The sequence below is a fragment of the Poromitra crassiceps genome (assembly GCF_964638095.1).
Source record: "Poromitra crassiceps genome assembly, chromosome: 2".
Classification (NCBI taxonomy): domain Eukaryota; kingdom Metazoa; phylum Chordata; class Actinopteri; order Beryciformes; family Melamphaidae; genus Poromitra; species Poromitra crassiceps.
In genome coordinates, this window is record NC_139624.1 from 84,389,882 (window position 1) to 84,416,086 (window position 26,205).

The following is a 26,205-nucleotide window of genomic DNA, read 5'->3' on the forward strand; positions in this document are numbered from 1 at the left end:
CATAATACGCAAGGCTACAATAAAAGCAAGCATCAGGAAGCACTCTTTTTGAAGGACCCCATTCAGCATTTGATGCTCTCACACAATGCTTTTTACAGAATTTGTGAATTCATAATAGTGTGTCTCTCCTATCGTCTTATAAGTGGAGCACATTCATATCTTCACACAGGCTGTGGTTTCCTGTTATGTAATTTCATCCCCATCAGCCTGCATCAGCCTCACAAGCTTTGTTGCTTGACTGATATGAGCTCCTGCTGGATATAGAAATAGCACAACACATGCGTGTAAGGATAGACAGGGTACAAAGGTAAGCGAGGGTTCTGAGAAGTGTGTGTGTGTGTGTGTGTGTGTGTGTGTGTGTGTGTGTGTGTGTGTGTGTGTGTGAGTGAGTGTGAGAGAGAGAGAGAGAGGGAGAGGAGGGGTGTGTGGGTGTGAGCACGTGTGTATGTGTGTGTGAAGGGGCGAGGAAGGGATGCTGAGACAATGAGTGATGAATTATGCAAAATAAATCTTTCTGTGAAAACCTCTTTCTTGATTTAGTATGGGGGGAAGTCAGACGACAATATTTGGATGCCATTTTAGTAATATGACACAGTAATGGGGAGGCTGTGGCTCAGCACGTCATCCACTAATGGCTTTGGATAAAAGAGTTTGGTGGTTCGATCCCCGGGTCCTCCAGGCTGCATGTCGAAGTGTCCTTGTGCAAGACACTGAACCCCTAATTGCTCACGATGGCTGTGTCAGCAACCTGCGTGGCAGCTTGCCGTCTTCGGTGTGTGAATGTGTGTGTGAATGTAGGCACATTGTAAAGCGCTTTGGATAAAAGCGTTATATAAATGCAGTCCATTTACTATTTAATGACTTTTTATTTTATTTTTCAGATTTCCCCTTTGACACCTAAAGAAACATGGATACATCTCCATCCAAGCTGCAGTATGGATCCAAAAAGAAGGTTAAGATCCACCCAAACACAGTCACAGTGAAATATGCCACTCACTTCCCCCAGCCTGGTGATGAAGGCTATGATGATGCACCTTCTTTTGAGGACTTTGGCACCTTCGCAGATGCCAATGTGGCAAAGAGACTGGTGTCAGACAGCAAAGGTGGGAGGACTTTCTTCGGAACCATGGACACCCAGCCTAAGCAGCCAGGTGTTCAGAAGGACAAGGGGGTCGGGGGCCAGCTGGCCAGCTTTGGCGAGGCGAATGTGTTAGCCTCTAGGGTGACCTGGATGGCCTTGTTTGGGGCAGCGGTGGCCCATGGGTGTGTGGCACTGATCACCCGTCTGGCGGCCGACCGCTCTAACGTTCCCTCGCTCGAGCTGATCTTCATCCGTTCCGTGATCCAAGTGCTGTCCATCCTGGTGGTCTTCTACTACCACGAGGCCCCCTTTGGCCCTAAAGGCTACCGGCTGCGTCTCTTCTTCTACGGGGTGTGCAACGTCATCTCAATCACCTGCGCCTACACCTCTTTTGCCATCGTGCCGCCCAGTAACGGCACCATCATGTGGCGCGCCTCCACCACGGTCTTTAGCGCTGTGCTGGCCTTCCTGCTGCTGGATGAGCGGCTGGGCTACACAGACGTGGTCACGGTGGTCGGCAGCGTCTTTGGCCTGTGCCTGGTCATGGTACCCAACGTGGCGGACGAGGAGAAGTCCAGGCTGACCTTCTGGAAGGAGGCCTTCGGCTACACCATGACAGTGATGGCCGGTTTGACCGCTGCCCTGTCCATGATCGTCTACAGAGCCATCAAGGAGCGAGTCAGCATGTGGACGGCACTCTTCACCTTCGGCTGGACGGGCACGGTGTGGGGTGCCTCCACCATGTTCATCATGCAGGAGCCCATCATCCCCCTGGACGGCGAGACCTGGGGCTATCTGATTGGGATCTGTATCTGCTCCACCGTGGCGTTCCTCGGAGTCTACTATGCTCTAAACAAGTTCCACCCAGCCTTAGTTAGCACCGTGCAGCACCTGGAGATCGTGGTGGCCATGCTCCTCCAGCTCATTGTACTGAGGATGATCCCGTCCGTCTACGACGTGATCGGAGGTCTGGTCATCATGGTCAGTGTGTTCACCCTGACAGGAGTCAAGCTTTACCGGGTGAGCAGGGCCATTCGGCAAGATTATCAAGAGATCCTAGACTCACCCATCAAATGAGTTTCGACATGTCAATCTATTTGTTTACAATGTTGCTCGGTTCATGTGCAATTTCAAGAATGTCTGGATCATCATTTAATGATTTTGTATTGTTGTGTTGTTGGAAGAGTGCCAGTTATCTAATGTCTTATATTTGTGTGTGAAATAAAAGAGAAATGTAATATGGTGATCTCCCCCCCCCCCCCTGATAGTATTACTTTAATGTCAAATGGTGTCTAAGAAAAAGAATCAAGCAAAAAAACAAGAAACTATTTCATTTTTGTGATATGTTTAATGGAACATATGAACACATGTTGAATCTGGTCTTGTGAGTATAGTGTAAGAAGATAATTTTAATGATTTTCAACCTATGGTTATAACATTGACACGGTGTGGTGTATCCCTGTGTTGTCACACTGCCACACTTGTCTAATTGTCAGCAAAGGAATCATTCATATTCGAGTGAAAGAATAAAACAAATACCACCCACCATTCATAAATAAACTGGTATTGATTTTCTTAGCCTTAATCTGTTGCTTGCCAAGACAATCAGTGTAATTCATTTGAACAAAACGCCATGGAATCAATAGAGAAGACAGCAGCGTGAATGGAGGAGGACACGGTTGCTTTTATTTGGATGACAATAGTTAGGTTTACTGGTTATTTGGACTGTGTATTATGTTTCAGCAATTCATTATGTATATATAGTTTCACTGTTTTCCTATTGCCTCTTGCTGTGCCCATGCAAGCAGCTGGTTGATATTTAACAGTAGTGATTACATCTCTGTTTACTTTCAGACGGCTATCATACTAATGGCCAGAGGCGGGTGCACAGTACTGAATTTAACTCCCCTTTGACAACATGTGCTTTCCCCTTTCTGTAGAGACTCAGTTCCCAGCAAGGTTTCCTTTCTCTGTGTAGAAAACCCAGCTGAGCCAATCAGTCTCTGCATTCTCCCTGAGGCAAAGCAACAGTGATGGAATGAAATAAGGACATAATGGCAAATACAGAGTGGATGAAAGAAGACTTGCATGCTGTGGTCAGACGCTGAGACAGCATGGATGTTTCATAGGAGCCCACCAGGTGGCATTCACAACCCACTTTGTCACTCAGACTGAGGGCAGGGCTAGCAGAAGTACGATTTTACCATGATATGGTACTGATGATAAATCCAGTGCTTACCAATAGTCAGTTTGCTGATATGATTTATTGAGTCAAAACAATTTTCATGCAAAATTAGTTTTTATTCACTCTGCAGATTCAGTAAACTATTCACACATTATTACATTGAGTGTTATATATTTCTGACATTTCTGTGATTGCAACCACACTCAGTGGAGAGTTGTAGCCGATGTCAAATTATTAGTCTGTGTAATCACAATCTCAGTAATGTCACGGCAAATAAAGAGGTGAGTAACGAACTCTGGTCGGTTATCACCAAAGGATAAACAACCATCAATACAAAATTGTCTAAAATGATTAGTCTTTTATTTTCCTATAAACATATTCTGTCATGTGACATATATCAGTTTCTGCATCCTGCTATAAATTTCAAGATTTTTATAAGCTTGAAAATATTGGTAAGCGAAATTTCTCAGACAAATAGGCAAATAAACTGAGCTCCGGCTGGTTTACCCTCCACTGCTGTGATAAAGCCATGTAAAAGAGTGAGTTTTGGTAATGTGAAGGCTCTTGCTTTGAGGTTGGGTTATGGATGCATAACATAGAATGCATGTAGATTATGCCCCTCTGTTTGTACAGGAAACAGGCTGCATCCTGCAGTGTGCTGTACAACCCTCTGCAAGTCTTCACCACCCACCACATGTTTATTAAAAGTAGTATCATTTCCCAGGAGGGGCCTATGGAATTTCAAGAAAAGTTATTGTGTGTGTGTGTGTGTGTGTGTGTGTGTGTGTGTGTGTGTGTGTGTGTGTGTGTGTGTGTGTGTGTGTGTGTGTGTGTGTGTGTGTGTGTGTGTGTGTGTGTGTGTGTGTGTGAGAGAGAGAGAGAGAGAGAGAGAGAGAGAGTGAGTGAGTGAGTGAGTGAGTGAGAGAGAGATCGGGAGAGGTTGGGAGGTTAAAGATATTGGATCATTACAGAAATAGCCTTACTTCAAACTGTACACATACAAAAATGTAACAACATTTTTGCTTCAAGCTGATTAATTGTGGTTCACAGAGAGCAAATATTGCATTTGTTTTTATATTTTTCTATATAAGTAAACAATACGAGTGCTCTGTTGGTTGCAAGCCAAAAAGTTCATTTACTGCTGCTACCTCTGATGCACCCTGACCCTGTACATATTCTGTAAACAGCAAACTTAAGGTACCTCACCTAGCTGACAAGAATGTTTATATCTGTTAATGCTGTTATATCTGTTAATAATATATCTGAATCTTTTTATAATATTTTATAATCTCTTTAGATTCTTTATATCTTATTTGTTTATGTCTTGTATATTTGTTCTTATCAATGTTACATGAGCATCAACCAAGACAAATTCCTAGTATGTGAAAACATACGTTGGCAAATAAAATAATTCTAATTCTGATTCTGAAAAAAATATCCAAAACTGATGAAAAGAAGGCACATTACTGACACTCATAGTTTTCTTATTTCACTTACTCGTGTAGGCTGAATTAATAACATATTTTCTACTTTTGCTTTTGTTTATCTGTTGTCCATTAAGAATGAATTGTGTTAACTAGAATGCAATAGCACATTGATCATACCAGGCATGAACTAGCCCTATACACAATGCATTGGAGACATGGAGAAACCAATCAGCTGTATGACTTTGCTTTGACCAACTCATTCTGACCTATAACAGACATGTACAGTAAGTAGCCTACCTGTAATAAGCTCTCTCTCACTCTCTCTCTCTCTCTCACTCACACACACACACACACACACACACACACACACACACACACACACACACACACACACACACACACACACACACACACACACACACACACACACACACACACACACACACACACACACACACACACACACACACACACACACACACACACACACACACACACACACACACACACACAAGCCAAGGGACATGAAAAGATGCCTTGGAAAATGCAGAACATCAGCAGCTGCAGTGATTGACTGACAGCGCCACTGTCCAGTCAAAAGAAAGACGTTTCTTCTTCTCCAACCAATCGAGTGGGATTGGGAGGAGCTGGAGTCTGAGAAGCTTGTGTAGCTAGCTAGCCTTGCTAGCTCCCGACCCTAGCAATGACATGCTTTGATATAGGAATGCTATTCCAACAGGGCACAGTGTATCATTAGCTAGGCCAGCTCCTTAGAAGTTGTACAATAATTGGCGGCTTGCTAGGATTTGGTTATTTGTGTGTATCAATTTCAATTTGCGTAACGCTACATGGTAACTATTGCCAACACAAGATAAGACAAGAGTGCCACCAACAAACATCACCCAGGTAAGATACAGTAGGAGCAGGGTAGGGATCTCTGTGCTGCTACTAACGCTATTGCTATCAGACCTAGCTCTCGCTATCTTCAGGGCTAGCATTCAGCTCGGCTAACAGCTAACTAGACAGCTAAACCAGTCTCGCCTTGCCAACATGGCCAACATTAGCTGGGTAACAGTTAACGTTAACTTGCATATAATTCAAGCTGTGGGGGCCACGAATATTGCTTTGAAAGGGCTAAAAACACATTGTAGTTTTCTTACCAAGCTTAACGTTAACAAGACATGTTGTCAAGCCCAAGCTATATAATAAACGCCAAGATAAAGCTATTGTACGACCCCATAACGTTATTTGTGGGGTAACGTTACAGTCGCTTTTCTTGCATTGCACCACGTTACTTGATTTCAGATAGAAAATAAGGAGAACGCCAATAAACTACAACTACTATTCTAGCTAGTAACGTTAAGCAATTTATGACGTGGATTGTATCTTTTAGTTTATTTTTGCATTCCCAGATCTGAGCTTATTCTATTGTTTTTAATGTGAGTTGTATTCTCGTGCTTTTTGTGCCAAGTTAAACATGAAGTTGTGGTGTTTTACTGATTGGACGCAGGCGTTTAGCATCTAGTCACACAGCCAGGGACTGTTCATGGTCACGATGGATGCATTCCCTACGTTATGGTGCCCTCTGCTCTGCCATGAAAATGTAGTCCTCTTGTTTTAACCAGCTGAGCTCACTGGCTGAGACTACCATAATCAAATGGATTGCAATCAAATGACAGGTTATTGTTGTCAGTCACCTGTTGTTATAGGGCTCCTAATAACCTTGTACCACTAGGATCATAAATCTGATCACATCACGTTTTCCACGTCTAATCTACGTTAACCGACACTTGTTTCAGTGGTTAGATTTCAGGTAAATGCCCCCGCTTATATTGGTATGGTTCGACCTTACACAACCAAAGCCAGACCAAAATGTCATGATTCAGTAGCACAATAATGTTACGCGATCCGTGCTATTAGGTGGTACTTTGGCCTTATGTTTGTGAAGCCCATTACAAAACAACAATGCTGCAACCACCATACTGTGAGATAAACACATGTATATGGCCCAAGTAATTTAGCTCACTTCTCACAATTGATTAATTTTCAGATGTGTGTTTGGGTTGTTTGGATACTGTATGTAAGATTTAGAGGGTAGGATGGCCTGTGTGTTTTTTCTAAATGTCTAGGAAGGGAGGGGGGGTTGCAGCTGGTGAATACTATAGTTTCTGTAATTATTGTCACACTGACAGACCTCTTCACAGTCTTTCATTAAGGTTTAAGGGAGGGGAGAGGGGGAGAGACATTTGGCCTGCTGTAACTCTGCTGGGAGGGAGTCAGAGGGAGGAGGATAGTTTGCAAGGAGAAAGAAGGTTGAGACCCATTCAGAAGTACCATTACCTTGAAGGGTAACATTACATTTCCCCAGTCCATTCAGGGCAATTTACAAGACTTGCGAAAATGGCCATTAGGAGCTCTATGAGAGAATATTTGCCTCTCTCTTATATGGTCCTCTCCCATCATCTGCTGCCAGGTCCGGCACTCGCTCTCAGATAAGTACAGAACTGCCATTCAGGACCGGGGCCTCCTCGTCCACTTTAGTCCTCACCATCCGGCTGGGTACATATGTTGACATTGCAGTGACGTGGCCTTATTTACTTCATCTGTCTCCTATTCATAAGCTCCTGTCGACTCAGATACCCTCCAAAAGCAACCAGCCTAGCCTTAGAATAACTTGTTTGAATTGAATGTTGTGGTAGTTTAATCCTGAAGACATGGAGAGATATGCTTCAGGGCTAAAGAAATGGGGTGAGCTCGAGGAACCCTTGCCTCATTCTTGATGCCTGGCTGTGTTTTACCAGTGGCCTCCAGCAGCCAAATGTGGACCCGCAGTCTCAAGGAAAATACCAACCGTGCAGTTTTCACGATAGCCAGAAAACTAATGTGGCTGAAAATCTCTCTGGTCAAATAACAAGCCGGGCAGTCTAGCCTATTAAGTGGCTTTTAGCTTATATTGAAATTGAGAAATAGGGGAAAATCTTTCTCCGCATTCATGTCTGTCTTCTCTTTTGTTGTCTCTCTAATCTCAGTTGTTGCATAAGCTCTCTTCCATTTCCCCCCTTTTTCTTTCATAATTCATTTTTTTTCTGCCTGCCTGGTTTCTGTCTGTGTGACTGCCCATGCATGTAGGCATGTTTGAACAGTCAATGCACTTTCTAGACCCCGACCAAGGTCACCTCACCTGCCTCAGGAGGAACTTCAGCCTTAGCCAAGGAGCAGGCGAAACATGCCCTTGGTGCTAACATGGAAGTATGACATATATCTTCATCAGAGGCCAGGACACTTGAAAACATTCGTATCCCCCTCTCATCACTGCTCAACTACTGACGCATGGATAGGCCAAGTCATCAGCTGCTGCACAGTTAATGACGTTCAGTGTGACGACTGATTTCTCCCCAGTCCTATAATTAGTATGCCTATTACACTCTAGGCTATGTGTGGGGAAGATATTTGGTGAGGTTTTCTCATTTGGAGTAAGTGAACTAGCTCCGTCATTTTAGAGAAGTGGTCTGTAATAAAAAACAGTGTTTTTCTTTCATCATGATTTGAGGTTATCGTGCCGTGGATTTGACGTGAGTAGAAATGAGGATGTATGCATTTGATGTTGTGTTTGTGAGGTTGTGACAGAGTACAAATGAGGATGCATGTATTTTATATTGTGACAGTCATCGTGGAGACAAATCATGTATCTGACGGCTGGCTTATTATCATGGAAAATATTATTGCCAAAATGTAGGGATGCACGATATATCGGCAATCATATCGGTATCGGCCAGTATCGGCCGATTTTTTAACATATCGGTCATATCGGTATCGGTCAGATGTTGCAATGTTAATATCGGTTATCATTATCAGCCAAATTCTTCACATTGATATGAAATAATGCAGTAAATCTATGATTTATGGGCTTTTCCAAAGGCTTTGCAAATAAAGAAATGCATAACTTTTTCAAATTCAGTGTTAACATGTGTTTTTCAGTATGTACAAAATGTGATGATCATAAAAATGTGGTTTTATACAGATCATATCGACATCGGTAAATATCGGTTATCGGCCATAACAGCAATGTTAATATCGGTTATCGGCATCGGCCAAAATTTACATATCGGTGCATCCCTACCAAAATGTATTCTCTAGAGATTGAAATTCCCTTCCTGACAGACTTAAACAACATATTTTCACTGTGTAGAGTGAAGCTTGGTCAAATCAGCCCACCTGTATTTTGTGTGAAGTTGTTGAATCAACACTAGGTGTAGCCTACAGCCTCTAGTCTACTTGCTTCTACTACACTTAAGGCCTAAATATAGTTCCGCGTCTCACCCCTCGCCGAATGCGGCGAGGGTTGCGCCGCAGTTGGCGAGCGTGTCGGCGTAGCCTGCGTGCAGCTCCTCGAAAATGTGACTCCGCGGTGGCGTCACAGACGTGACGTGACCAGCACGAGAGCTGTGATTGGCCATTGCCTTGGGCCGCGTACGTACAGTATATCCGCTATGACGTACTTGCTGTGAGACATCAAGGAAAGATTAGCAGAGGAGATCTGCAAGGGGTGGAGCCGGAGTGCGCCACATGCCACCTAGTGTCTCGGACTTGTTGTTTCTGTAGCCAACGTGCTGAGTGACGTTCGAGTATGCATGTCTCGCAGTCGTTGGCAAGGCTCCAAGTCAGGGCGGATGCGGAAGTATGTTCAGGCCTTTAGCCCCGGCCTCCAGGGCAGGCTCAGGCTCACCATGTGAAGATGGCAGCGAGATTTCTTTAGCCGTTTTCCCACATGCGCTTTGTACCGCTAAATGACCGGAATGTGGTCTAATGCCTTCATGTGTGAAAGTTGTTGTTCCGGTATAAGCGCGACCCCGTCATCGCGGACATTTCACCAGTTTCGAGCCAGTCAGAAGAGCGGTATGCGCGATAACGGACACAAGTGTGAAACGGGTCCAGTCATTTCCCGCTATCAGTGGGCGTTGTCTCAGGTGGTGTCTCGAACGTAGACCGGGACATGCGAAAATGACGCTTCCATTCCACGTCGTCAAAATTGTTCAGAGCATCTTCCCAAAATAAATTCCCTCCTGGTCTCTCTCGCTTCCAGACGGCTCTAGTCTCACGCAGCAGCGCAGAGGTACTTAACACTGTCATCATCTGTCCCCGTTTAGTCTATCTTCATATTCTGCACGATGTTGAGCGGAGAAGACTGCGAACATGAATCTGTTTCTGTTCGCACGTATATCCCTTTCCATTTTCACCTTAATTTGTCTGCGTCGCTGTCTACGTTTGAGGAAAAAGCGCGTCAGCAATATTATCAAAAGAGTGACTGGCCTCAGTGGCCTGCAGCACAGTTTATACGTCATGACCCCAGGCCACTCTCCTCCGCCCCCCGCCCGCTCCGCCCCACCCCACCCCACCCCCCAACATACCGGCTATTTGACGACTAGATTCCCACATGCGAGCGCTCAGGTGTGAAGGGAAATTCCGGGAAATGTCCGATATTGACTTACAGGTAATTTTCCAGTACGCATGTGGAAAAACGGCTTTTGTCATTGCCAAACTAGCTGAAATCATATCAAGGTTTTGTGATGTGCAACTGGTGGGCTGTGGGCTGCGTCTGGCCCCACACTGTGCAACTTTGTCTCGTGAATTTCTTGCTTGTCAGTAGAGCTGGCCCGAATACCATTTTTGGGGCTCTGAATATTCTGTAGTAATCAACAGCGAATACGGTATTAAGATATTCTGCTGCGGCACAAATTAAAATAATAATAAAACATCACTTCTGATTTGCAGTGACTAATACGTCCGCCCAGAACAAGTGAATCTGTCCCGCTCCGGACCATCCCGTAATGTGGCCGCGGTCTTGGGTGTTTCAGCAGGTTACTGTCTCTGCACACCTGATGGCTCGTACAGGCTACCTGACAGGTTACTGTCTCTGCACACCTGATGGCTCGTACAGGCTACCTGACAGGTTACTGTCTCTGCTCACCTGATGGCTCATACAGGCTACCTGACAGGTTACTGTCTCTGCACACCTGATGGCTCGTACAGGCTACCTGACAGGTTACTGTCTCTGCACACCTGATGGCTCGTACAGGCTACCTGACAGGTTACTGTCTCTGCACACCTGATGGCTCGTACAGGCTACCTGACAGGTTACTGTCTCTGCACACCTGATGGCTCATACAGGCTACCTGACAGGTTACTGTCTCTGCACACCTCATGGCTCATACAGGCTACCTGACAGGTTACTGTCTCTGCACACCTGATGGCTCGTACATGCTACCTGACAGGTTACTGTCTCTGCACACCTGATGGCTCGTACAGGCTACCTGACAGGTTACTGTCTCTGCACACCTGATGGCTCGTACAGGCTACCTGACAGGTTACTGTCTCTGCACACCTGATGGCTCGTACAGGCTACCTGACAGGTTACTGTCTCTGCACACCTGATGGCTCGTACAGGCTACCTGACAGGTTACTGTCTCTGCACACCTGATGGCTCATACAGGCTACCTGACAGGTTACTGTCTCTGCACACCTCATGGCTCATACAGGCTACCTGACAGGTTACTGTCTCTGCACACCTGATGGCTCGTACAGGCTACCTGACAGGTTACTGTCTCTGCACACCTGATGGCTCGTACAGGCTACCTGACAGGTTACTGTCTCTGCACACCTGATGGCTCGTACAGGCTACCTGACGGGTCTCTGCACACCTGATGGCTCGTACAGGCTACCTGAGGGGTCTCTGCACACCTGATGGCTCGTACAGGCTACCTGAGGGGTCTCTGCACACCTGATGGCTCGTACAGGCTACCTGACAGGTTACTGTCTCTGCACACCTGATGGCTCGTACAGGCTACCTGAGGGGTCTCTGCACACCTGATGGCTCATACAGGCTACCTGAGGGGTCTCTGCACACCTGATGGCTCGTACAGGCTACCTGAGGGGTCTCTGCACACCTGATGGCTCGTACAGGCTACCTGACAGGTTACTGTCTCTGCACACCTGATGGCTCGTACAGGCTACCTGAGGGGTCTCTGCACACCTGATGGCTCATACAGGCTACCTGAGGGGTCTCTGCACACCTGATGGCTCATACAGGCTACCTGACGGGTGCCAGTAGTCAGTCGCTGTTCGTTTCACACTGCACACAACTTGCTGTCTTGTAAGCAGGAGTCTTTGTCATTGTGGTTTCCTCTTCTGGTAATGCAGAGTTATTTTGAAACATTGGCATAATTGGCTGCGGGCAAAGCTACTATCTGCACACATTTCATACTTTGTAGCCCACTGAGGTCCGTCAGTGTTCCCCTCTACCAAAACATTTCCTCAATGTCCACTTGTCTGACCGGCCCCACTGCTACTGATGTCGCCGGGGTCCTAGCGCCAGTCTAACAAGTGCCTACATTTAGAAGAAGCAAAAAACACGAATATCCAAAATCACAAAATGAAAACCGAATACCAACCCAACGAACGAACAGTCGAATATTCAGGTCCAGTCCTACTTGTAAGTGCAGTAATACAGTAGGTGTCACTGCCTAAAGTGAGGTTAATCTTAATTGGACCTCAGTGAGGATGCATGCATTTGGTATTGATGGAAATAAGCCAGTCTCATCATGACACTGGAGCACTTTTGAAGTGACCCTTCTGCCCCTCCACCACCCTATCATCTACTGACTTCATGGGATTGTGCATGGAACCACTAGGTGGTACTGAATAATAGGGGTGGGGGGGGGAAATCGATACACCATAGTATCGCGATATTTTGCCTGACGATATTGTATCGATATTTGGAAGCCAAGTATCGATATAAAAAAAAAAAAAAAAAAAATTTGCAGGCCATGCCATGGCAGGCCACCGGGCATCTGCCCGAAGCGCCCGATGTTGCAGTCCGCACCTGCAGTGACGTATTGAATCCAGAGAAGCTTAATAATGTAGCCTAGATGTGGGGCCAAAACAAAACAAAAAAACACTGCATGTTTTACTTCTGGTGAGGTCAAGGAAAAGGTAGGAAAAGGAGTTAGACAATATATCGAAATATCGCAATATTCAATATATCGCAATATCGGCGATATCGCAATACTATCGTATCGTGACTCAAGTATCGTTTTAGTATCGTATCGTGGGCATCTGGTGATTCCCTCCCTTACTGAATAGAATAATGATTTGATCTCTCAAGTCAAGTAGAGGTGTTTTCTAATGCAACAGACTGTTTTCACAGGGCCAATTTAGAATGTTTATGTTCAGTTAAAAGCGTCTATAGGGATCATGGGCATAGTGGCATAGTGGACAATGAACCAAAAATCTATCAAAACCGACATTTAGAACCTCTAACCGTCTTAATCTTGCTCATGACAATTCATTAATTCACTTAATTAATATTCCATGTGGTTAATATTTTTGCCCAATGCATGCGTTCATGCACTGTCCCCTTGAAAAATGATTGAAATGATTTTAAGTCATATTGCCCAGCCCTAAAGCAATATTCTCATCTGAATAACCATAATTGTGTTAGTTGGGTAGTTTTTGAATTTCATATTATGAAGTTTTCTGCTATGATCTTTAACTAATTATAAGATGTTACCTGGCAGTTTGTCACCATAGACACAGCCATCACTCCACAAATAGCTTTAGCCTTCAAAATCACTAGTAAATTGATTTCCAAAACAACCGTTGTTGCATAAAAATGAAGCCTTTATTGCGCTCTCTTATTATGTGATATAATATAAATGACCTTACAATTTGAAGTAGGGATGTAACGATAACCAGTTTTAATGATAACCGTACCGTTTAAAATTTTCATTATCATTAAAACCGTGGTACCGTGATTACCATGTTGTTACCATGATTACGCTTTGAAAAACATGGTAAATACTGTCCATCATCAACCAAAGTTGGCAACCGTCTCCCAGATGCAAACGTGCAGCCTTGGAGAAATGATTTCAGTGAGCGTATCATCCTTTTTGGGTCTGAGTTTTCAATACAAAACTTGGTAAAATGATTTCTGTGAGTGTATTAGTACTTTTTTATTAGTACATTTTGAACGTTTTCTGCACATTTTAACAAACCGTGATAATACTGATAACCGTGAATAATTTTGCTCACGATAATCGTGATGTGAAGTTTTCATACCTTTTAACATCTCTAATTTGAAGCATGGTCAATCAAGCACAGTCTCCTCAGTGTTTTAAAAATGTGCGAGTGTGCACCTCAACCAGGACAGATGCAGGTAGTGTGTGAAATGTTTCCTCCTGGTTTCTCTCCAACAAACATCTCATTGATCTTATTTGCTCAGAGAGAGACAGCAGCTTTTTGTGGCATTACCGTGCAATGTGGAATGCCTCCTGCTCCCAACACTCTCATACACAAGTTCCAACACGTGCCTCACCCAGAGTGTTGTCCCAAGTGGCTTGTTTAGTCCTATTGTGACAGCAGCCCGGGGCTTATACCTGTCAGGATGCACGCAGACAGAGAGGAAGCCACTGTATCCATTTCAGCTCTCTCTCACAAGCTGACTGGGATTGTTCTCTTTTGTGGTTTACAAATGATCTGCTATTTTGACTGCACCAAAGGCTGTTTCGAGAAGAGAGCTACAGTGTTGCAAAGAAGACGTACACAGTTTCTACATTGCATGCATGATGCACATGGCTTGATTGTTTGTGTACTGTGGAGTGTGGAGCATATCTTCCACTGACGACTCCTGTGAATGCCACTAGTAGTAGTCCACCAAGTTAGCCTGGCACCACACGAGCTCAAACCGCAAACGGGTTTATAAAACTTGATATCGTGAATCCTTTTGCTTTGTAAACTTACGTTAGTGATTGGGAAATCCCCTGTGTGATCTTGTCTGTCAGTGAGATTACACGGAGGTTTAATTTAACGTTGCCTTGATCCCAGATAGCTTGGATGTGGCCATTGTTGGACGAGAGAGTGGTAGCATTTATGCCACCCAGACCAAGCAGGATGTGGGTGCACGGATGTGCAGGCTCCACTGATGCAGGTGGGCTCTGGGTAAATGATGCCTAGTTCATACATTAGGTACTGGTGCCTTCCTCAGAGGACTAAGCCCAGGTACATTGCTAAGACCAGGTACAAACTTTCACTTAAAATACTGAAAGCTACTGGTTAGCAAAGGTTTGCCTTTGGGTGTGGCCTAAATTTCACATTGTTTTTGCACATAATATACTGTAGTGATCTTACTTCCACTTTAGTAAAATCCACATCTTGTAAAATCCATAACATGGCTGGATGTGATATGCCCAAACATTCATAAATATTGCTCTTATCTTCTTCTAAAATGTGTCTCTACAATAAGTGAGACATACCAAAGACTTTGCATGAAATTGTGCATTTCATGGCTTTGCAAGCTACTAGCTCCCAAATGAGACTTAAATTCAAAACACTGGCAGTTGGTGTCCAGTGCACTTAGAGATTGGTTACTTACGAGCATAAGATGAGCCTTTTGATGTGATGTTTTTTCCACATAATTTTGCTGTGAGTAAATCTCTGGCAATTCTCAAAGGACATGAGCCATGGTCTATTTAAGGCCATTCCCAACTGCAGAGGCTGATCCCAAGGGGTGGATATAACCAATTCGCCTCATGATACTAGAGGCCTCTCTGTCCTTGATCGAAATTTGAATGTGAAATATGTTGGATGCTTTTTTCAAATGTGGAAAGATCACATCTCCCTCCTGCAACACTGCCGTGGCATCATGACCTCTCTTATCTCATACATTGATTGAAGCAAATCCTATGCATCCATGCAGGGCACAGAGGAGATGTGTGAACTTGTCTGAACTCATAGGTCAAGCAGCCTGCACTGTCAGATTGCATCACTTTCCCACCCTCCTTTCACTCCTGCGTCCCCACTTCCTGTCTCACAGCTGGCTTGTCAAGTCTCCCATGACCCCTCGCTGCTCTGCTGCACATTTGTTTGGAGAGGATTTAGGACAGCTGGGATGAGATGCAGACAGTCTCCTGGGTTTGAGTTGCTCTGGTCCCATATGAAAAGAGCGCCAGCATCTATTCAGTATTCAGCGCTCCTGTCCTGCTCTGGCCATTCATGGGGCAGCAGACTGTTCAGGCGGCTGACCTGCCCCGTGGCTAAACATGCAGGCTAAGTTTTGGTGTAAGGTAGAGGAAGTACAGCAGTGCCGGAGGGGCCGAGCAGTGAGCACACAGAGCACATTCCACCAGGCACCAGAGCTCTGTGATTTTAGCAGGCTGTCACACGGATTAGGTTACTCTGTCTGCCTCTGAGCTCATGCTGGAGCTGTCTCTGTGCCCAGTAGTGCTACTGTGGGTGCTATCTGCTGAGTAGTGCTACTGTGGGTGCTATCTGCCGAGTAGCGCTACTGCGGGTGCTATCTGCCAAGTAGTGCTACTGTGGGTGCTATCTGCCAAGTAGTGCTACTGTGGGTGCTATCTGCAAGTAGTGCTACTGTGGGTGCTATCTGCCAAGTAGTGCTACTGTGGGTGCTATCTGCCGAGTAGTGCTACTGTGGGTGCTATCTGCCGAGTAGTGCTACTGTGGGTGCTATCTGCCGAGTAGCGCTACTGTGGGTGCTATCTGCCGACTAGTGCTACTGTGGGTGCTATCTGCTGAGTAGCAGTGCTGCGGGTGCTATCTGCCAAGTAGTGCTACTGTGGGTGCTATCTGCCAAGTAGTGCTACTGTGGGTGCTATCTGCCGAGTAGTGCTACTGTAGGTGCTATCTGCCGAGTAGTGCTACTGTGGGTGCTATCTGCTGAGTAGCAGTGCTGCGGGTGCTATCTGCCAAGTAGTGCTACTGTAGGTGCTATCTGCCGAGTAGTGCTACTGTGGGTGCTATCTGCTGAGTAGCAGTGCTGCGGGTGCTATCTGCCAAGTAGTGCTACTGTAGGTGCTATCTGCTGAGTAGCAGTGCTGCGGGTGCTATCTGCCAAGTAGTGCTACTGTGGGTGCTATCTGCCGAGTAGTGCTACTGTGGGTGCTATCTGCTGAGTAGCAGTGCTGCGGGTGCTATCTGCCAAGTAGTGCAACTGTAGGTGCTATCTGCTGAGTAGCAGTGCTGCGGGTGCTATCTGCCAAGTAGTGCTACTGTGGGTGCTATCTGCTGAGTAGTGCTATTGTAGGTGCTATCTGCTGAGTAGTACTACTGTAGGTGCTATCTGCTGAGTAGTACTACTCTAGGTGCCATCTGTCGAGTAGTTGTACTGTAGGTGCTATCTGCTGAGTAGTGCTACTGTGGGTGGCTGGGTGCTATCTGCTGAGTAGTACTACTGTAGGTGCTATCTGCTGAGTAGTACTACTGTAGGTGCTAGGGCTGTCACTTTTTCCCAAAATAAAGTTAGAACAAACTTTAATTGCCCGAAATTCGTTCGAATATATTCGAAGTTTTTTGGTTAATTAAAAAAAAAAAAAAAAAAAAAAAAAAAAATTCAGTCCAGGCCACCGGGCATCAGCCCGACGTGTTAGCTTGGACGCTCACAGTCACAACACTGCCTCACAAACTTGGCTGCATCCAACTCGAGACAACTTTTCAGACCCTGGAGACAATCTTTCTCAGAAGAGACTAACGCGACAAATCTGGAGACTTTTTCTGACATGGGATTAACATTACCAGCAAGCAGCAGTTGGTTAATTTTGGTTCATAAAAAAAAAAAAAAAAAAAAAATCGAACAGTCAATTTACATATCGAACACGAACCCCTCCCCCACATTCGAAGTTGCATTCGAATTTCGAATGAAAAGTGACAGCCCTAGTAGGTGCTATCTGCTGAGTAGTACTACTGTAGGTGCTATCTGCTGAGTAGTGCTACTGTGGGTGGCTGGGTGCTATCTGCTGAGTAGTACTACTGTAGGTGCGATCTGCTGAGTAGTACTACTGTAGGTGCTATCTGCTGAGTAGTGCTACTGTGGGTGGCTGGGTGCTATCTGCTGAGTAGTACTACTGTAGGTGCGATCTGCTGAGTAGTACTACTGTAGGTGCTATCTGCTGAGTAGTGCTACTGTGGGTGGCTGGGTGCTATCTGCTGAGTAGTACTACTGTAGGTGCTATCTGCTGAGTAGTACTACTGTGGGAGGCTGGGTGCTATCTGCTGAGTAGTACTACTGTAGGTGCTATCTGCTGAGTAGTACTACTGTAGGTGCGATCTGCTGAGTAGTACTACTGTAGGTGCTATCTGCTGAGTAGTGCTACTGTGGGTGGCTGGGTGCTATCTGCTGAGTAGTACTACTGTAGGTGCTATCTGCTGAGTAGTACTACTGTAGGTGCTATCTGCTGAGTAGTACTACTGTAGGTGCTATCTGCTGAGTAGTACTACTGTGGGAGGCTGGGTGCTATCTGCTGAGTAGTACTACTGTAGGTGCTATCTGCTGAGTAGTACTACTGTAGGTGCTATCTGCTGAGTAGTACTACTGTAGGTGCTATCTGCTGAGTAGTACTACTGTAGGTGCTATGATTAGTAGCGGTACTCTGGAATGCTATCAGCTCCCACAGTGAAAAAGCGACACTGATACATAGATGTTCTCTCAGGCCACTTTAGCCCACACAATATACTGTAGTGTCCACTTCTTGTGACTTCATTTGTACCTGGAACCTCTGATGTTAGCCTTTGGTAAATAAAGGAGGTGTCATGCCACTGAGAAATCTGTGCTGAACACACACACTTCCAGTTCTTTGAAAGGGATACTTCTCTCTTTTCATGACACGACTCCAATATAAGCCTATTATATCCCTCCTTTTGAAATGCATTGCCTCATAGGCCACTGGGTGTGCTCTTTGACTAGAGCTCAACTTTTCCCATTTTTTTCTGTGGAGACACAAGGTCTTGTGGGTAGCAGCTGAAGACTTGCAGGATGTGGTGAACTCATGTCACCCTATTGTCTCATAACATACATGATAACTCGCAACGTTGCACACTGCATTTCTTGGTTGGTGCGGTTTACGTTTGCAGTGCCATTTTTAACTTAAAGTCTTATTGTCTAGCAGAAAGGTAGGCTATTTTCTAAAAATCTAACTGGAATATAATATCACTACCCCTGTCTTTAATATTGCAGAGAGTATTTATGTGACTGCTTTTGTGCTGAAGGGGCACTGTGTTGTGACCAGTGTTGGCACTCTTGAGAGCAAGAGTGGATTAGTGATAATGACACTGGAATAAGCACTGTCTGCCTTCAGTGCACTTGGCACTTGGCACTTGGCAGGGTAGAAGGTTGACCCATTCTCTGTCAACTTGGAAATGACTAAGTCTACATTTGCCTGACATGAGTAAACTTGACAATCTTTCCTGCAGTATTTCACACTGCATATATTTAATTTGGTGGTGTTGCCAATGAATCAAAAGCCTTTTAGCACGGGACCACTTTGTAGATAAGATATCAACCATGTCCCTGTATTGTACAACCACTTGTCCAAGGCGAAAATGGCTGTGTGGCCCCTGCTTAGACAAGACACAAAGTGGCTCTGACCTGTTTATTTGCAAGCTACCACCCCATTTGCAACATTGATGGGTAGAAATGACATGGACTCAGCCCCCTCTCTCCTTTCTTTCCAATAAACTACAGTGACAGTGGAGAAGAGAAGGTCGTTGTTTATGGTTACTAATAAGAAAGAAAGTGAAGAAACTCAAACGCAACAAAAAGTTGTATCATATATCAATAGATGTGGCATGAAGCTGTGTCTATGCCAATGGCTGAGAGACTGGAGAAATGTGCCAGACTCGTCCAAGTATGCTGTGAGTGCCTGGCGGTGGATCATCGGGGTACCCGTTAGTTCTGCCAGGCAGCAGGGTAAATAAAGATGTCTGCCGAACGTGACACCATGGAGCAGTTTGACCTGTCTGACCTGCTGTTTAGTGCATGGCAGCGGCCAGTGCCCTCGGCTCAGTCTGCAGCTGCACGGTTAGCCGGCAGCATCTGTTCTTTTGGATCCCCCTTCACATCTGATCTGCAGCGTCTGAAGTCACTGTGGTGTTCATGTGCACATCTGATCTGCAGCGTGTGAAGTCACTGTGGTGTTCATGTGCACATCTGATCTGCAGCGTGTGAAGTCACTGTGGTGTTCATGTGCACATCTGATCTGCAGCGTCTGAAGTCACTGTGGTGTTCATGTGCACATCTGATCTGCAGCGTGTGAAGTCACTGTGGTGTTCATGTGCACATCTGATCTGCAGCGTGTGAAGTCACTGTGGTGTTCATGTGCACATCTGATCTGCAGCGTCTGAAGTCACTGTGGTGTTCATGTGCACATCTGATCTGCAGCGTGTGAAGTCACTGTGGTGTTCATGTGCACATCTGATCTGCAGCGTGTGAAGTCACTGTGGTGTTCATGTGCACATCTGATCTGCAGCGTGTGAAGTCACTGTGGTGTTCATGTGCACATCTGATCTGCAGCGTCTGAAGTCACTGTGGTGTTCATGTGCACATCTGATCTGCAGCGTGTGAAGTCACTGTGGTGTTCATGTGCACATCTGATCTGCAGCGTGTGAAGTCACTGTGGTGTTCATGTGCACATCTGATCTGCAGCGTGTGAAGTCACTGTGGTGTTCATGTGCACATCTGATCTGCAGCGTGTGAAGTCACTGTGGTGTTCATGTGCACATCTGATCTGCAGCGTGTGAAGTCACTGTGGTGTTCATGTGCACTTTACTGCTCACTGCTCATGTGGGGGGGCGGTGATGGCAGCTAGGGATTGGGATGCAAACTGCTGTGTGAAAATTGGAGTTACGTATCTGGGAAAGTGACACTCTGGTGCTACTACCAAGAAGAATGGAAAGAGTGGAGATATGAAGGAACAAAATGGAAATGGAGGCATATTGTAAATTGAGAAGGAGCACACATACTCCTCCTCAGCCTTTTTGGCAGACCGTTGTCCAGCACGGCCCAGCCCAGCCCAGGGAGGGAGTGGAGAGATTGTTGCCTTTGTCTTGGCGAGAGAGAGAGAGAGACAGTACTCGAGGAGAGTCAATCAGCTCTTTGTTTTTGCATGACGCTCCCTATGTTGCTTGCCTCCCGGTGTTCATTAATTTAATTAGAGATGGAATGGATGCAGGCAATAACATGCCATGGGATAAAACCACAGTATACACGTGACATCACCCACCTTTAATGTGCTTTTGCAAAACAAAACACACATGGATAAATAAGACAGGCCAGACTTCAGGTGTACCCCCTTTCAAACATCAACGTGAGCTCGTCAGCCTTGGCCTCTCTACATTGACTGCTCATGGTGTCGTCCACCCTTCCATCAATTATTAGATCGAGTGGAGGCTTAGATTAGTTAAGGCACAGTCATCATGCCCACTGGCTTCTCCATGAGGATGCAACATCTTGATTGTTGTGAATTTCTCTCCAGAATAGCTTGAGTAAGGAGGATGTTTCTCAGCACTAGTCTGTCATGCGGCCTGTTGGCCTGTTTTGCTGTTGGCTAATCATGCTGAAACATAGCTCAGCTCCCTCTGCTCCTTGTGTTTGCCTAAGATCAGGTTCTGGGCCTATCTCAACGCCAGCTGCAGCTGAAAGCCAGACACTACTGCTTCAAATAAAAACCAAGAGCTCTCGATCTATGAGGTCAGTGTCTAGGTCCCCTATGTCAGTCAGAGGGAGGAAGGTGAAACTCCATCCACTGTCATGACACCAGAGTAGCTAAGCAGCCCTTTTCTATAGTACCTAACTCTCACCAGTGTCCACCCATGGGTCTATCTATTAGCCTAACATAGCTTAGTTGTGCTGCTAGCTAGCTGGATCATAAGACCCAGTATGTGAATGTACTCATTGTTAAAGATGAAGAAGTTTTGCACAGCGGAACATATGTGATATGCCTACTCCCATATCATAATTTGAGAATGCCCGGGGGCACCTCAAGGTGCTTGTGATTATTGCAAAACAGTGAAGCTAAGCGTGTCATGTGGTCCCACATATTCTCACTCAGTGCTTGATTTGCATAGACTACACAGGACAGTTTGTTTTTAGAGCCGCGCTGGATTCAAAACAATATCCCACTTAATTTGCCTTTTTAAGAGTACTTCCACTCACTGACAATAACAGACATGACATGGAGTTCCTCTCTTTCCTTACTTCCCTGTTACTGTAATCTGTCCCTTTGCCATCTTCCTGGCTGCTGGCTTGGTGTTTGATGCGTAACACAATGGACAATCGCTGGACGGCTCCAGAGAGGAAATCGTCCCCTCTGTAAATGTCTGAAGAATGTGGATACTGAAAGATTAGCTGTCAACTTTGTGGCATTGTCAGTGTTGAAGCCTGAAAAGAATAGTCACTTTTATCTGTTATTTTCAAGAATATAATGGATGGGGGAATTATGTCTGAAGAAACTAAACTATGGAAGTGGAAATAGGCTTGACTCATAGTGTCACTTGGATGACGTGCTAGGGCTGATGACGTCATCGGGTGATGATGTTTGTGGTTGTGTTGAACAACCAAGATTAAAAAACGGGATGTACTTAGAAGAATAAGAAAAAATAAGATTTGTGGGGAAATCCAGGGAACAGTTCATCAGAAACAGGATCTACTTAGAATGACAATGAATCAGCACATTTGTGGGGGAATTCTGGGACAACAGCTACTTTATGTAATGCTCATGCACTTGTTCTTTTTGTAGGTCATCAGAGGAGTATCCGTGTCTTCAGTTCTCAGCTTTGATGCAGTACAGGTACAGTGATCATCATCTATTTTCAAACACACTTTCAACAATGTATTTTTGGTGTGTCTCTTATGCTCTCACCTTGCAATTTATTCTGTCTGGAGTAAATAACACAGTTGCAAAATGAAAATGTGTATGAAGTTTGGCAGACAGAGAGGAAGTCGATGCTACTGGTGCAGATATCTCAACCCAGAAGGCACTGATGGGCAGATGGCACTGAGGACGTCCTTATTTTTGTCCATATACCCCGTATTCCGTAGATGTGTTCATGGAGATAAAGGCTTTATGACTCGTCTGCAATTGTAAAAGCAAAATAAAAAAGTCATTGATCATCTATCCACATCGAAGTTGTTCTGCAGCATTTTACCTCATATTTGTTTCTCTGGACTCCAAATCTAGAAACTCGGGCACGGTTTACACGGCAACGCTCCCTGCATAAAACTGCAAACTTTTTTTTTGCGTTTGTGCCTTCCTTTTTCATGGCAGTGGCATTCTTGGGGCCTGAAAATGCAAAAAAGTAAAAACAGGTCCCAGAGTGGAAGTCTTTGACCGTCACCGTGTAAAGTGATAATTAGGGGTGGGGGAAAATATCGATTCACCTAAGTATCGCGATTTTTTATGTCACGATTTTTTGAATCGATCTTTTATTCCAGAATCGATAATCGCAAAAAAAAAAGAAAAAAAAATGTGGGTGCCCGCAGTCAGGCCACTCACTGAACAGCAGGCCAGGCGCCACCTACTGGTTTACTAGTGGTTTTATTACTTTATTAGTTAGTCTGAAGTAATAATTACACTTCAGGGTTAAAGTGGGTGCATCTCATTGTAAAATTGGACTTCAAACGGCCCAAATCTGGCTTCAAACGGCCCAAATTGGGCTTCAAACGGCCCAAATTGGGTTTCAAACGGCCCAAATTTCACGCGCGTCGGCCCATATCGGCCTGGCCTGCTTGGTATCTAATGCCCGGCCTGAATTATGATCCCAGTCCGCCCCTGTTTTTAACTATATCGCCCAGCCCTACTCATGATATAATATACAGTCTCTAGTGTATGATTCAACTTTTCCCATGTTCTAATCTAGTGTAAAAAAGCAAACAAACTGAAAAAAGAAAAGAAAAAAATAAACAAAAATTGCAATAAATCGTAATATCGAATCGCAATAATCGTAGAATCGCAAGAATCGCAATATACTGTAAATCGAATCGGCACCCAAGAATCGTGATAGTATCGAATCGGGAGATAAGTGAATCGCCACAGCCCTAGTGATAATACACAAGTCTTGTGAAAACGGCTCCACTTCTCGCATGGAAGACTTCAACTAGCCTATCAATATAGCACTCAACAAACTATCATGATATCAGAGTCTGATGAATTGCTAAAAATACACAAGTGCCCGCTATTAATGTCCGTGCATATTAATTAATCGCTCACGCATATTCACACTAGGGCTGGGCAATATAATCTATACGGCAATATATCGCAATATTTTCCTATATGATTATAAGAATGCTTTTTGTTAGACCTACATTGTAGGCTATGTTGGGCGTGCGCCGTGCGAGGAGAGAGAGAAAGAAAGAGGGAGGGATTGAGAGAGAGAGGGAGAAAGTTATTTATTTATGTAGGCTATGTAGCCTATGTAAGCCTATGTATTTATTTAGCCTATTGAGGCTATCGGGAATTTGGAGATAGAAGATCAAAGACCCTCGCAACTTCTGCTATTACTGTCATGGAGACTTCAGAGGATTAGCCGAGACATAGGCTATATGAACACCTGTCCTGTCAGGAAGAAAATATTAATAAATAATTTAATAATAACGGACATTTCGAGGAAGACATGCAATCAGTCTGATTGTCTGATTTAACCAGACAATCTTATCACAAACAAGGCTGGCTCTGCCTCTGATTACCAAGACTTGTTTTCATTTATTGAATGGAGACCAGAGGTAAGTTGATTGAGTTCAAACTGCTGATGTGATGATCCAAAAATCCCCCAAAGTTTATCCATGCAAGTCACAAGTCGCTAAAACAGGATCTGAATGAAGATGTTGTTTTTAAACGATAAAAATGCTTGTTCTTCAGGCCATTACGCACAGCGCAGCTGACTACGGCAGCTGGTTTATCCAAAAATGTGCACAGTTTCCTGTAGTTGTGGCGGATCGAGGTCGGATCCCGTTCTCACCACAAACGAACCACACCAGAGTTTGTTTAAAGCGGACCGAGACCACCCTTTCTTGGCGATCTCGGTCCGCTTGTTTTGTCCCGCATCCGAGTGCGATTGCTGTGTTCACACTCCCCCAAACGAACCGCACTAAGGGGGAAAACGTTCTCTGTTTCGGAAACAACTGCTCCAAACGAGATAGGTGTGAATACACCCTAAATAATTAAACGACCCTCAACACACAGCCTTTTTTATAGGGCTTTTCTGGGTTTTTATTCTGTAATGCATCCACTCTGTAGCAGAAACCATGCCCAAAACGGGGGAAAACACAAACTCCCCCCAAATCCTGGCGTTCTCCTATGTCACGTGCATGGTCGGGTGTTGCACACAAAGATCATATATACGGAAGATGAACACTACAACTTACTTCATTGACAGCAACATCCACATTTTTCTTCTCGCCAATTCTCAATGGCTTCCTTGTTTTGCTCGGGAGTACAAAAAAACTGTCTGCGCAGCCCACCACACAACTGCTTTTAGCTATGTTTAATTCAAGGAATATGACGCTGGTGTGTGGAAGTGAACGGAGAGCTTTCCCCCGTGATAGGTGTGGCCTATTTCATGCAGTGTCTCTACAGCTCCTCCAGCTATACTATACATAAACACTAGCCTCTATATTTTGACAGGCAACAGTATTTGATATTGAAAACAAAACAAAAACATGAGCCTCCATGATCATTGCTTCAACATACCCGACGGTGCCTACTAACTAACCCTAAATTACTTGTGCATTCAGGCTCTTGATAGGTGATAGAAACCAAATCTAACTTTATTGCTACTACTAACTGCACTGTAGCCAACATTAGCTGCAGAGGATGGCACTGTACAACGGAAATATAATTTGATCATCTATTATTGTTGAAATTGTTGGTAATGTTGAATAATTGTTTCAGCCCTGCTGACATCTCAGCCAATGCACCTTGACATCTGTTCCATATCTTCTCCATCTCTCTCTCTCCCTCAGTGCAGCTAGTGCAAGATGACGGAAGAGGTGATTGTCATCGCCAAGTTTGACTACATGGCCCAGCAGGACCAGGAGCTGGACATCAAGAAGAACGAGCGCCTCTGGCTCCTTGACGACTCCAAGTCCTGGTGGAGGGTTCGAAATGCCACCAACAAAACAGGCTTTGTGCCCTCCAACTACGTGGAGAGGAAAAACAGCGCCCGCAAAGCCTCTATTGTCAAGAACCTTAAAGACACTCTTGGTAAAAAAAAAATCAGCTACGCTTTCTTCATTTGACCCATATTTAATTTAACATTTGATAGTTTCATAAGCAATGGGCAGAAACCATGTTTAAGTTTATACTCCAGCTCTCTTTGTTTATTTTTATTTTTGATTGTAGGAGCTTACAAGGTTCCAGTTGACCTGCGTAGATATCTGCCCTGTAAACATTGATATTTCCTCAGTCACTCATAACTAGGGATGGGAATCGAGAACCGGTTCTTGTTGAGAACCGGGTCCCAGTGGATCAATTCCTTGGAATCGTTAGCCAAAATCCTTAACAATTCCACTATCGATTCCATGCGCGATGACGTCACACGCTGCGTCACGCACGCAACGCAGCCTTGTTTTGTTTAGACCGCAGCCACCGGTCTAGCCACCGTTTAGGCAGAAGCAAAACGATGACCACAGTGCCACTTGCAATGCTTGCAAAACCTCTATTTCATCAAAG

At 44.9% G+C, this 26,205-nt stretch overlaps 2 protein-coding genes across 3 annotated transcripts in view; both read left to right on the forward strand.

Annotated features, from left to right (window-relative positions):
• Positions 1-262: 262 nt before the first annotated feature.
• On the forward strand, positions 263-2,158 carry slc35g2b (solute carrier family 35 member G2b; the record flags this gene model as incomplete). Its single annotated transcript, XM_083632200.1, has 2 exons — positions 263-307; positions 882-2,158. Exon 2 carries the CDS (start codon positions 908-910, stop codon positions 2,156-2,158), a length of 1,251 nt encoding a protein of 416 aa, XP_083488326.1. The 5' UTR covers positions 263-307; positions 882-907.
• A 3,328-nt stretch (positions 2,159-5,486) lies between these two features.
• nck1b (NCK adaptor protein 1b) overlaps positions 5,487-26,205 on the forward strand; it is a 52,533-nt gene continuing 31,814 nt past the window's right edge. The window contains exons 1-3 of one of the 2 annotated variants that reach the window (XM_083632205.1): positions 5,487-5,599; positions 22,276-22,326; positions 25,497-25,737. In XM_083632205.1, the coding sequence (XP_083488331.1) occupies positions 25,512-25,737 (226 nt within the window). In that variant the 5' untranslated portion in view covers positions 5,487-5,599; positions 22,276-22,326; positions 25,497-25,511. The remainder of the gene's footprint in view (positions 5,600-22,275; positions 22,327-25,496; positions 25,738-26,205) is intronic. The other variant, XM_083632204.1, reaches the window with a different exon arrangement.